This window comes from Erpetoichthys calabaricus, chromosome 5, assembly GCF_900747795.2.
Source record: "Erpetoichthys calabaricus chromosome 5, fErpCal1.3, whole genome shotgun sequence".
In the NCBI taxonomy this organism is placed as follows: domain Eukaryota; kingdom Metazoa; phylum Chordata; class Cladistia; order Polypteriformes; family Polypteridae; genus Erpetoichthys; species Erpetoichthys calabaricus.
The window spans coordinates 95,867,985-95,882,480 of NC_041398.2; the positions used below are offsets into that span (position 1 = coordinate 95,867,985).

The following is a 14,496-nucleotide window of genomic DNA, read 5'->3' on the forward strand; positions in this document are numbered from 1 at the left end:
TTTCAAGTGATCATTCATTCATTCTTTCATTCATCCATCAACATGTCATTTGACAGTCTTTCAAAAATCCAGAAAGCACATGATATTTATTGGTTTCTTATTTTTGATGAATACTAAGCAGTACAATTTTAAACTGTTATTACAGTGAGAAGTCTTCCCTCCCTTCACACATCTTTCAAATATTTAATTAAAAAAGAACTGCCACTACATCATATACAGTACCTTCACTCCCTCTCCCTCTCTTACTGACATGAAGGCTAAGAGTGCAAAGCTAAAGAAAATGTCAGCAGGGTAAGCTATTTCCATATGATGGCAGGGAAATAACACAAATATTCATACCTCGCAAAATCCTATTTGTAAAACAGCCTAACAAAGGCAGAGAAAAAAAAGTTTTTGATAATATTTCTTAAAGCAAATTTTGAAAAAGAAAAAATACTAACATAATGACATTACCCTTATTCACACAAAATGTTATAATACAAATACACAGGGAATATATACAGGAATAACACCTGGTTAGTAGACTGCATAAAGAAAATCTGAAATAATTACCATTCAGCATAAGAAGATTGTCAGCCCCAGCATGAGGGTATCCCATTCGGCCTGGAAAAATTACAAAAAAAAAGAATGCTTTTAGAATAAATAACACAGGAAGGAATAATTAAAAAATTGTTATAACTTATTTGTTAGAAAATGTGTTTAATAATTGAAAAAAATACAAACTAACAACTCATCCAGGGTGGGTTTTTGTCTTGTGAAACCTTGCATCTTTAAAGATGCTACTTTTCAGAATGGAAATAATCTTCATGTATTTTGAAAATATTAGAGAGAAATAAATACTTTCATGTTATATAAAAAAAGAATTGTAAGCTATGTATCCATTCTCTAAATTAAAGTTCTTTTTTGTTAACTTAGGGTAGGCTTAAGCCTTTGTGACAAAAAACATTTTACATAACACCTAGTTATACTGAAAACCACCTCAAGGCACTTTACTACAACTGTGGACATGGGATTTTTGTTTACAGTTGAAGCAGCAGATAGTTAAGTGACATGTCCAGGGTCACACAGTGACTTTGGTGCAAGAACTAAAACAGAAGCCTTAAAGTTTCATTCCAGTTCCTTAGCCGGTATGCTATAAAAGGTATGAAATAGGAAATGACTTAAAAAGTTACCATTTCTAACTTTCTTATATTGAACAAGTACTTAATTTGTTACAAAACATACTCATATTCAGGCTTAACCCATACTAAAACAACACTAACATGGGGTAAACACAAACACAGCTAAAAATATTTTATAACAGCCACAGTTAGGGTGGAGTGGTGTTTTTATCTGTTGCCTGAATGCATAGAAAGAAATATAATGCCGGCTCAAAACAGAGACTTCATGCAGAATCTACAGCATATGTTGGACAGAAAGAGCACATTTACAGTTGACAATTGCATTTGAGGAGTTTAGAACAGAAAGCCTTACACTGCTTATAGATAGTACAGCGATGCGGGGGAATGGAATGTACAGTTTAAATTGTTGCACGTCAGGCACACACATACAGAGACAGAATTCTTATATAAAATCCGATTTGCCTGTAAAGCACAAATTTGAACTACATCACAGATGCTTAGTATTCCTTTTCCAAAATAAACTACATAAATTCTTGTCCAGAAAACTGGCTGGCATAGCTCATTCAGAAAAGTACTTGCATTCAAATGAAATATTGACATACAAACTAAATCCGATTCAAATATTTTTCTTTAAAAAAAAATTAAAAGTCTGACATTTTTTAAAATGATATTCAAAACAACAGTCATGTTAGCACAGCAGTTAGCTCTGATGCTTGACGGATCCTATTTTCGGTTTAGTGTGGATTTTGCCCAGGTCTCTCTGTGCTTGTGCTTTTGTTACTGAATTAACAAATAACCTTCATTAATTCCCGTCCTTGGAAATGAACAATAATGAGCATCTAGTAAGATAATAAAGCAAAGGGATGTTGATTGATTAGAGCAGGAGAAGCTAGTTTTTACCAGTTTCAACAAAAATATCTAAACAAATAAACAAATGCAGATACACACAAGAAACATTGACATCTTTGCAAAAATTTAAAAAAAAAAAGATTTTTCTAGTGCAAATGACTTTTTTTAAGCAACCAATTAATTTCTAATTTAAGATATTAAGGGAAAAGTATTCAGCTTTCATTTAGGAGGAATAACGTGACAGGCAATGCACGATGAGGTTATTAGCAGATACCACTGTATTGCATTTTCATACTGTTTTACAGAACACTTTTCATTCTTTGTTTAGGAAAAATCTAAAAAAACTTCAACATCACTTGTTAAAATGTTATTTGTAAAATACAGTATGCTAGTCCCAAACAGTGAAATTCATAAGTTCTCATGGTGCTGTGGTTGTTTTCTCCTCTGTGTTTCCATACTTCAGGATATGTATATCAGCCACTGCTTAAAGGAGAGGCACTCAAGAAAGACAAAGAAACCCCTTTCCTTATTTGTGCCTGTAGTACTTTGTCCTATACCTTTAGTATTATCATGAATGATGGTCTGCTGTGCTCAAAACGTCTTGTTACTTTTCAGAGTTCCAGACTCAGTTTCTCAATCAATACTAGGACCTTTGTAAATTTCCTTACAGAACAGTACTTGCGTTATTTAGAGTCTAATGCCACACAGAGTAGTACTGTTATAAGGATTAATGAAGTTTCCTTTTTTCTGATGAACACTCATGGGGTTCTGACCCTATGCTCTGGATGGATGTCCATTTGACAGTTAGCAAGAGGTATTTTTAGAACGCAACAGCACACTTATGTGAGGAATTTAGCAAGATTGACTTAACATTACGGAAAGAAAAAATATGAAAAGATCATATGCTTTACAGTAAAATATGGACTCAAAGTTGTTAAATATCACTCATTTGAGATGTATGAAAATACTACATTATCTGTACATACTGTCTTTTTTTGAAGATTTCCATATCAGTATCTACATCATTCATTAAAAGTCATGCACTAGGTACAACTTGTGACAGCATTAGAGCCATGAAATAACATTTTTTTCAAGGCCTGGCTTAAAGGAAAAAAAAAAGAAACCAAACCACAGAAACCACCAGAATGCACACATTAAAAAGTTCAGATCAGATGCTTTCACGCTACTGTATAGTGCCCTTGATCATGTGGCAGAGCAGAAGGGATGAACTTCTTAGCCGTAATTCTACAGTCATTAGATCTGCACTGCAATGAGCTCTGGAATCTGCTCCAGTAGGATAAAGCCATTTTTCTTTAGGCAAGCTTTAAATAGTGCTGAGCATACAAATCGCTTTGCTCTAAAATCCCCCAGAGAAATCTGCGCAAATGTACTGCATATGGCAATCAATTTCATTTCTGTTGCAGATTCTAAAGAGAGAGGCAAAGTCAATTTTTATTACCTGGGATACGTTATAAATCCTTTTAATAATACAGTCAATACTCTCGGACCTTCACATCTGCTCATGTCAACTGTGTGTTGCATGACTAAAATAAACAGCCTGTCCATCCTTTTAAAAAAAAAAAAGTGAAGTTTTCATCCAGAGGAAATTAACTTGTCATTTCCAACAAGACCAGATATACTTTGATCCTAAAAAGGGAAGCCTGCCTAGACATGCAAGTTATTTATAGGACTTTTATTAATCAAGTTGCTGTACTCGCTGTTGCTTCATTATAGAATGAAGGGTCCAAAAAAAAAAAAAAAAAAAAACTAGAACGAGAATTATTGAATTTACATATAAGTGACGCCTAAGCACCAAAGCCATGGTACTTACTAAAAATAAATTAATTGGCAAGAAAACTTCAAATGCAGAGGCTCTTAAAATAAATTGGTGCACAAGAAAGGCTGATTCATCGAAGCAGTAATCCTGACAAATATAGTCACTCGCTTGACATTTGACAGACCAGGGTCTCTGAAAAAGACTGCACAGCTAATGAACTGTCAGACCTAATAGCCCATGGTCTATGTGAAGAGTTAATCGATATTACTTCAGTCTCTCAAAAGCCCTATATATGCCTCTGTTACAGTATATACAAGAGTGGAAATGTTCTAAACACTGGGGCAAATTTCATGCATGTGTTAAAATTCACGATAGATAGATAGATAGATAGATAGATAGATAGATAGATAGATAGATAGATAGATAGATAGATAGATAGATAGATAGATAGATAGATAGATAGATAGATAGATAGATAGATAGATAGATAGATAGATAGATAGCTTTATTAATCCCAAGGGGAAATTCACATGTATTCTTTAGCATAGCAGTTAAGCACTTTTGTACCAGTCATTAGTGTTTAAATTCCACCACTAATACCACCTATGTGAACTTTGCACATACTCTCTGTGTCTGCATTGAGTTTTCCTTAAAATTATGCCGGTTAGGTTAACTAATTACTATTATGGTTCCCTTTACAAGTGCACTGGGATCTAACATGGAGCAGCATTCTGATACAAGAACACAGAAGACCTTTTTTGAATTATAGATGGGTCACCATCAATATGGATTTTGAATATTTCCTGCATGACTATGTGAATGTTTTAGGGCACTAAAGTTGTGCTTTCAAAAAACTATGGTTTACATGCTAATTTGTAAAATGTATTCTGTTTGAGTGCCTGTGGAGTTGTGTTATGATTGTGCTGAACTGACTCATTTTCCTGGGTTGGTTCCTGCCCGTTCCTGTCTGATACTCTTGGATTCATCTGTTCCTCTGCCACCACTAAAAACTGAAATGACTGAGCTTGGAAAAGGATAGTTAGAGTAACTGCAATTCCTTGTTATAATACTAATGATACCACAAGAGTATCCTCTTACATTTTAACTGTACTATCCTCCACATTTTGTACTTTAGCATAATAGCTTAATAACAATCACATTTATGTATAGCCTTCAATAACGCAAGTGGCCTCATAGATTGCTCCATGCACCAGTTCTGACTGAACTCATCTGACAATTAAAATTAATGTTGTTGTCTTATCTTGGATTGTGTTAGAACATGCTGCATTCACAAAAGACACATCCGCCGTTTAATCTTTCTGAGAAATGTGTTGCCAAAACCAGTGTACGCAGTGTTGCCAAACCCTTAAGTAGCAATCTTGCATCCTTGTCTTCTTTCTTACTTCATCTCACTATACCCCAAAAAATTTTTTAAAAATTCACAGACCAAAATCCCTTTAAGTAAGATCCGCCATTAGAAACTCAATTATGAAACATATGCATTCAAAAAGAAACTCGTCTGTTTTGCTTATCATTATCTATTTTGATGTTATATTTGACATAATCTACAAAGCAAGATTTGAGCATCCAGACAGTGCCGGTGTGATGTGCTAGGCCAAATGTGAACTTCAATTACTGTGTACAACGTATATGACAATTAATCTGAGATAAATAAAAATAAAAGAGTAGTGTAATAAGTTTATCAGTGTACAGCTTTGTGTTTTTAAGAAAGCCAGCACTACTGTCCACCTGCATATCATCATTAAGCTCACACTATCAATCAACGATCAACGTTAAGCCCAACACTGATGGAACAGAGTGAATCACAATTTTTTTCTATAGCTGTTTTTTTGAATGGCATATAAAGTACACAGGATGGTGCTTCTGAGTGAGTTAAAGTAATTAGTAACTTTTTTTTTGGTTGGTAGTCTATTATTCAAACCCACTGTATAATAAGAGAGTACTAATTTTAGGCTTTGATGCCAATACAGAATCAAGGTTTTTAGCAGTTTTACCTTTGAATGAATCAACTTTAAATCATCTTTACCTCATACCACTATTGGAGAAGTCCAGTACTACAGAATTCTGCTGCAGTCTCTTCCTCACCAACAATAACACCATCATGCTGTATGCAGCTGACCATATTCTTTTTTCTCACCTATTCTTTCCCAAACATGTTTAAAATCATCAATTCGTTGCATTTACCATGTAAATATGCAGCCTGTAATTATCTTTACTGTTTGTAATTAAAGTAAAAACTCAAACTGAAGCTGAGTTTACTTTACTTCGCTTGCTACCGTTGTATAATACATTCAGTACATAGTGCTCACTGCAAGATTAGGATTTGAGGTTTGCTCTACTTTTAATTTAAGTTTTTATCATTTTCTGTTTTGTACGTTTATTTTAATTCTTACTGGTTTCAACTTTTACTTCCCTACTTTCTGCGAGATAAACTGTTGTTCCCATACACCAGGCCTGTTTCAATGTGTGTATTGCTTTAACCCTTCAAAACTTTGTAATGGTACAAGATTAAGTGTTAATTAAAATCTAATTGAAGCCACCATTTTTACAGGATGTGCCACAGGTTGAAATTATACAGTATATACAGTATACCCAAAATTCTCATTATTCAATAAATTACCAGTTTGAATTCAAAAGAATAAAAGTTTTCTGTAAAATTGTGTTTTCTAATGACCATCAACAAAAGTCAGGGTCAAGTCACTAAGCAAAGCAGGAATGGATCAACTAATGATATTACCCCTGGTTAAAAAATGCAAATATTATATTCAGTACAGTACTCAGTTAATTAGTTACATAGTACTTCTGAAACATCTCATTAATTGATGGCACTATACCTAAGGCTCATTGTTTTAAAAAAATTTCTCAGGCAAAGCCAGGTAACACAGCTAGTTGTGCAATAAGTGAAGAAACCAGGAAAGTGACAAACTCCACTGCAGAAATGCTTTGTGGATTTTGTCCTCATTTTATAATATTGTTTTCAATTGCTATGCTGAGTGCTTTCTGATAATGCTCACAAAGAAGAATGTTCGATAAAGCACTGATTGGTAAAACTGAAGGCAAAGTGCAGATCAGAAGATATGTTTTACAATCTTGTTATTTCTCTTTTTTCTTATTTCTTTGAAAAAAAAGACCATATAGCACATAAAGCTCAACTACAGAAATACAGTAGTGAATAGGTGTTATTCTATTACATTTCCCAGGACTGGAGTAGATTTTATAATGTTTTGTTTGTTTTTTTTTTTTTAAAAACAAAAATTACTACTGGCTTCTAAGCCCCATTTATTTACAGGAACTCTTGTTTTCTTTTCTTTTCAGGAAACCAAAAATTTAAGGTTCTCAGCAACAAATGGCAAGGATGCTTCATTTGTTTTAGCCAAAAACAGAAAAAAAGTTGATTTAAGAAAAGCCTGCTAGTATGGCAGCAGAAAACACTTTCTTCTTCATATCTGAATGTCTCAATCATTAGAATTACATGATGCATCCATCAGCTTTAATTATGCTTTTCTTTTATCCTTGCTAATGGGGACTTTTTAATCTTTAGGGCATACTACTTTTGTTTATGGAAAACAGTTTTAACAGTAAAGAAGGTAAGATCAACTTTACCACTTCAAAGTTTTCCCAAAGAAGGAGAGTGTTGCCAGCAAGATTACTTTATGCAAGGCATTAGTTATTTCTATTTGCCTCTTCTTTTCATACCAACAGTCTTTGACATTTAAATTGTCTCTTTCCAATTATGTTTTATTTTAATCCCTACAATAGTTCAACACATTTCTCTTCATTACCTGCGTTGCAATTTAAGACAGACCTTTGATAAGAATACAATGTAAAAATTGTCGCTTATATTCTGTCTTGTTCATTCAAATAATCTGAACAAATGGATTAATTAAATAATTAACCAACTTAAATTAAATACCTTTGCTAATCTTAATCACTTGTCTAACTTTTTTCATCAACTGTTTTCATATCTAGACATTTAAGAGGAATTATTTAAGAATCTGCAGTATTTTTGATATTCAATTTCCTGCCTCTCATCTTTTTCAACTATAGAAAATAACCCTAGTCTGTAATCAAGCCACACCAAATCAATTCCTTGGTTATATTTAGGCCTGCTATTCTTTGACAGCTATTTTTGTCATCTCAGCAGGTCTCTAAAGATAACCCTGTCAGCATTGCACTGTTTTTACTTCTCAATTATATCATTACACAATACACTGCATTAGAACACACCACTGGAGGAAAAAATTGCCTACCCAAAAACAACTTTCTATTTCTTCTCATTCCTTCTTTCTGACAGGACATATATGCAACACTCAAGGGGTTTAGCTGAGATGGAAACTGAACCAGGAAGCAGTTCACATTGCGCTGTGTTCAAACCTGGCTGCAATCCAATGAAACACCCTTGCAGTTTATAAAATTGCATACTGCAGTGCTTCTTCAGCTGAAGGTAACAATATACACACAGCTTGAAAAGCATAAAATCACTAAATTCAACTACACTAAGCACCTTTTTGGCTGAACCTGGAGCTCAAATGTGCCAATGAAATGATAAAACACCCCCAAGCCGTAAAGGAGGCCTTACTATAAGGGCATATAGTAAAACTAAGCTGTAGTAGTAAAAGCTTAGGAACTACTGAAATGTGAGTGCTCAAAAGCATTATATACCCATCATCAAAAAAATGATCAATACTAATAAATATTAATACATGCTATGAAAGCATTCACTGTTTTATTTAACCATAAATCAACTGCATATTTCAAAAACTTCATTAAAGATTCCAGTGTTATCAGCTCCTGTTGAATCAGGAATTCAGAATGCAACTGTCTATTACGGGTTGATTAGGTCAGGGTTAATTTTTGTGACACAATTGCTTTTCCTGAGAGCTGTAAAGTTGTAAGTTTGGGATGAGAAGAAGACATAATTTTGAAAAAGCAATTTGGTCACATTTGATCTGCATCGAGCATAGTGTAAACATTTATGGTTAGCAATAGTGCAATGTTTAAAGTTTAAGTGGAAACCACTTTTTTTTTTTTTTTTTTTAGTTTAGAGCTCCGCAATATGGACATTAATTTCTCAAACTCACACTAACAAGATCAGAATTCATTGTTGTTTTTTTTTTTTGAACATTGGAGTTCAGTTATATTATGGACAATCTATTTTGGAATTTCTAACCAAAAGCATTTAATTTAAGAAGATAATCTTAAACTTTATTTAACCCATTAACAGCAATTTAGGGAGAAGCCTTAAATCAAGCTGTAATCTTATGTTACTAACTTGTGACCTCCAAATCCCAGTGTCCACAAATAAATGCTGCTGCCAGGCTCACCTTTCTGCCTTTTCTCCCTACTCCATATTAGGTACATCACCCAAAAAAAGTTTAAAAGGAGAATGATTTTACTTGCATGAAAATGGAAGTTGGTGACTGTCAAAAATTCTCCACACAGTTAAGTTCAGACTCTTCTATGTGTTAAAATGTTAAGAAAAGTCCATTTCAGCATGATGTATGTACAGTATGTGTGTCTGTGGAAATCTACGTACAACAACAACGTCAGAAAAAAATTCATTTATTTTTTCATACAAGTTGTATTGTTATTTCCCTGTTGGTCCAGTACTTATTTTCATATCCTTCAAAAACGGTTTGACGTTATGTCCAACGGTAACTGCCATAGAAATTGCTTAACTTAAGTAGAATTTTTGCAGTCTGATCCATTTAAGTCACAGGACAATATCTATTGATTTGCAAAATTTTTGCATGAGTAGTTTTTGAGACACATCATTTATTTTAATATGTACACACACAGAGGCCCATACATGCAAAGCAAACACACCCACAACAAATGAGGATAGGGGATTGCTTGTTTGCCCTATTAGAGTACATACTGGATGGAGAAGAAATGAACACACACACGCATTGGTCTGTAAAATTTGGTGTGCACACAGGAATTAAGCCACCCCATACCAATCTATCTAGGCAGCTTATGTACTTCATCCGATCCGATGTTCAGCTTTACTTGAAATATTATTTACGTTGTTCTCTTTATTCAATTTCTTTTCATTTTACTCTACATGTACTTATGTACATAAAATATAGAAATTAATGTACCTGATTTTATTTTATTGTACAATACAATCGATTGTATTATGTATTATATTGTAAAATCTTCTGTTGAGTGGTTTCCTACAGTATCACAGAAGTGACATTTAGATGGAATTACTTTATGGACCATTCCATCCCAATTTTTTTAACTTAAAAAGTGACAACTGTGAACTTTCATTTTTGTCTTTATTTGCCAAATACTTTGAAAGCTAAATATTATAATGCAAATGAATCAAGTAATGATTCATATTTTTAAATTAAATGTCACCTACAACGTATTTCTCATTGTTTTATCTGATCTTTGAAGTTAAATAAGATCTAAAAAGGCAGAAGGCTTCTGCTGTAAAGGGAGTTTGTGGGTCAGTAAAGGACACTCATTTTTCAGGACCTGAAACTGTATAAAAGTGTTTAATTTTTATGATAGAGTGCTTCCTACCATAGGTTTTCATATGTTTCCATGGTGAACTGACTAAAATCATATTTCCCTACTCAATTTGGTCAACTTAGTAAGCTAAGTAACTCTTTCCCACTTGTTCTCTTTTAAACAATGGCAACAATATGCCTGTTTTATTCAAATCAGTTTATTAATCAAAGGTAAATTTGATTTACTGGTAATTTTCTAATTCACTTTATTTATGAAAAATATGTTGTGAGACTTTCAGACATTCTGAGGTAAGATAGTTATATTCACTAATTATGTTTACACACTGATTACCACATGCAAGTAAAAACTTCACAGTGCAAAAATATATTGGTGATGTATGATAAGATGTTTTGACATTTCTTAAAATTGCGGGTGTAAATTTTATAATATGGTTATGGCTGGAGATTTATAGGGACATAACTATCACATTTACAGAATACAGTGAAATTCTTACTTGCATGTGATAATCAACATGCACATTTTTTGTCTTTCTTACCTGAAAAACCTTAGAACACATTTGCCATAACCTAGCGGTATTAAATTATATACACAATTACACTTATTTAAGGTCACAGCAAAAATCTCACTTTGGTTTTTAACAAGAAAATTATTCTTTACTAATGCCTATGGGTTTTCTCCAGGTACTCCCAAGTACAGGTGCATTAGGTAAATCGGGGACTCCAAAACTGGCTTAGGGTGCAGGTGGACATGTGTGCTTTTAAACACACCCACTAACAATTCAGGTCTAGTTCATATTTTGGCCATAATGCTCTAGGGCAGTGCTTCCCAAACTTGGTCCTAGGGACCCACTGTGGCTTCTGTTTTTAATTGGACTACTGGGCTAATTAAGTAAACTGTTATTTCCCAGGTTCTGTGTTTTGTGAACAATATAGAAATTAGAAAACTAAGTTTGGTAAAATATATATATATATATATATATATATATATATATATATATATATATATATTAAAATGTACCAAGCAGTTATATGAGAATGTTTTTTTTTACTTTTTAACAATATTTTCATCTTGATTTTCATTCTACTTTTCTAGGTGTTCTAATTGTTTAATTAATTTATTATTTACTAATTAGTGGGTCTGGCCCTAAAGTAGTTGCAGTATTTGATTATTCAGTGTTGTTTGCCTGGGTGTCTGCTCTGCTCGTTTTTAATTGTCATTAATAAGATACAATGAAAAGGATGAAAATATAATGTAATCAACAAAAGAGAGTTATGTATTTGAATATATAGCAAAAGCAGAAATATAATCTAAATATAAATGTTAAAATCCTGCTGCTGTTCTTTTCTGAATGTAGAATAAGACAAAAAGAAAAAAAAACACCAGCTAATTAAATGAGATCAGTGCTAATAGGTGTTGTTACTTCAGGTGTTGTTACTAATTTATTAATCTGGCTGGAACTAAAACCTGCAGCCACAGTGGGTCTCCAGGACCGAGTTTGAGAATGCATCGCTCTAGGATAAGCTCTGGCTCCCTTGAAATTAAGCAGATTCAGAAAGCAGATCTGGCAGCGGTTTGATCATTTCAGATAAAAAAATGTAGAGGTTACCTATTTTATCAAAGTGTTCTGTAAGAAATATTTTCTGATGCACTGTGCAATAGCACCCTTGCACAATCTTAGACTCTGGGCATCTGGAGTTGTAATCAAACTGATCACTTGTCGAGGGAACTAAGGCAGAGACCAAAAATAAAGTGTGAAAACAGTGATCCTGCATTTTCAAGTGCACAAGCATATCCAAAATCAGTGTCACGTCATCAGTTTATAAAGACAGTCCAATTGACTCATAATAAAAAGTATAAATAGCCAAGAAAAATATTTAAAAAGAGAAAACAAATCTTTCCCTTTTTCTTCCCATTGAAAGCAAAGATCCAAGAAAAGAAAAAGGTTCTTCCAAAAAAACTACAGAAAAATTTAAAAAGAGACTGTGCCATTATCAGTCCCACTATTAAACACTAAGCTTTCTGTTTTTAAGAAATTCAGAAGATTTCAAGCTGGTCGACAACCTGGTTTAAAAGATGACATCTAGCAATGGCTGCCTGATTTTATATGACCAAGTGACTGTTGTGACCAATTCCTTCCGATGCCGGTCCCATCCTCTCCAATCAGGAAGTATGCCACAACACTGGCTAAGTTATATGCTTAAATGAATTTGTGTCCGCCACCCAACGTGCTTCAATACCCTGCTCCCTCCAGTTCCTGCACAAGGGCCCTCCCTTAAACCTTAATGGCAAACATGTTTCTCCTCCTTCGTTGCTGCAGACTAATGCAATGATGTCAGTTGGATTTTCCTCAGGTATATGAATGGCACTGTTGGCCTCCCAGGACCTGGGCATACACCGAGTGCCAGTTCACCCAAAGAATACGGTCAAGAATGCTGTTATTTAAATAAAGTAAGGTTATACATAGTTAACAGTTTTCATCCAAAACTAATCCCTGTAGTGTGGCCCTTCACATACCTAAATCTAAAATTAAAAAAGAACTCCCTAAAAAAAAATACAAAAAACAAAATGACTGTGAAGGTTAACTGATGGCTATTTCCTACACCATGCTCCTCTGCTTCACAGTAATCACAGAATTGGTTACACCTTGCCTGATGAAGGAGCCTTAGCTGACTCAAAAGCTTGCATTTGTAATCTATTTAGCTAGCCTATAAAAGGTGTCATTTCACCCTACTTTCTTCTGTATCAATCTATGGCTAACACGGTACAACACTCTACTGCTACAATAATCAGTATGAGCTTGTAATCTTTCTTAAATGATCAATTTATCATTATTACCATTTGAACATTTGAAGAAAATTAATTCCTTTATAGGAAATGAGACTTGTTAAATTTTACTTCCTAATATATCATATTTTTAAATCAATTCATTAAATAGACTACATTTAAAAAAAATGACTCAAAAATCATGGTCTAAAATAAAGATATTCAGTCTAAGAAGTTTATTGATAACAATAATCCCAATATCTTAAAATACCTAATTTAGTAAAACTAGGAAAAAATTCTGAACTGGGATTCTCTAAGGATTGGAGCAGAAAAGTCTGTTTCACTGTTAAATTGTTTCCAACTAAAGTGGGTGGTGAGGGGGAAAAGGTCGAAACAAAAAATGCTTAGTCATTCTGCAGACAGTGTAAGCAGCCAGATCGAAGGCACGTGTGTAACATTCCAATGACTCTCTTTCTTCTTGCTGCAGTCCCGCATAAGAGCAGTACTGTTTCAAGTCATTGAAATGCTCAAGCTTACAGAACTGGCAGTAAACAAGTCCCTTGCCTCAAGAAAGCGAGCTTTGTGCCCAAATGCAACTTTCACATTACAGGGACATATCAGTGTCTTCAAATAAAGCTTTTAACTTTTCAAGCAGTAGACTTTGCATAATAAATTCCAGCAAAGATTAATATTTACCAGAATCTCTATCAGTCTCGGCTACAAAAAGGAATGAATCATGAGCTTCACTCCCGCTTATTCATTTCTCCAGCAGTATAAAAAGCAAACAATGTGCTGAGCCACAACACAGCCCAAGCACAGATGTTAGCAAGCACAACTGTATGGAGTGGATCAGGTTTTGTCTGCCCTTCAAAACAGTAAATTAGTTTTCTGTCTTAAAACCAAAAAAATATAATTGTGATTTAAGGAAGAAAAAATATTTTCTCCTTTGTTTTTGTTGTTTCATTTGCTTTTTTTTTTTTTAATACGAAAATGTGATTGAGGAACTGCCTTTAAAGTTTCAAAATTCCTGCCTTTTGGAACAGCACAATATATAATAATAATAATAATAATAATAATTCTTTATTTATTTGTCACATACATAGTTATACAGGACAACACGCAGTGAAATGCATCTTTTTCGCATTACCCCTTGGGGTCAGAGCGCAGGGTCAGCCATTGTACAGCGCCCCTGGAGCATTTACAGGTTAAGGGCTTTGCTCAAGGGCCCAGCAGAGTAGCATCTCTTTTGGCAGTGATGGGGATTCGAACCGGCAACCTTTGGGATGCCAGCGCAGATCCTTAGCCTCAGAGCCACCACTCTATATAATTACCACTATAAATTACCACTTACCAATTTTCTAACTTTATTCAGTTCATAATGTCTCATAAAGTTTTATTTATGCTAAACTTAACAGCACAATACACAAACAGGCAAGCTTTTAATTAGAACAGGTAAGAGGCAAGCCAATTGTTTTCTGAAAGACA

At 33.9% G+C, this 14,496-nt stretch overlaps 1 protein-coding gene across 2 annotated transcripts in view; it reads right to left on the bottom strand.

Moving 5' to 3' along the window:
• Positions 1-14,496, bottom strand: part of cpeb2 (cytoplasmic polyadenylation element binding protein 2) — a 128,259-nt gene that overhangs the window by 53,672 nt on the left and 60,091 nt on the right. For both annotated transcript variants that reach the window (XM_028801801.2, XM_028801800.2), the window contains exon 4: positions 553-603. In XM_028801801.2, coding sequence (XP_028657634.2) covers positions 553-603 — 51 coding nt within the window. The remainder of the gene's footprint in view (positions 1-552; positions 604-14,496) is intronic.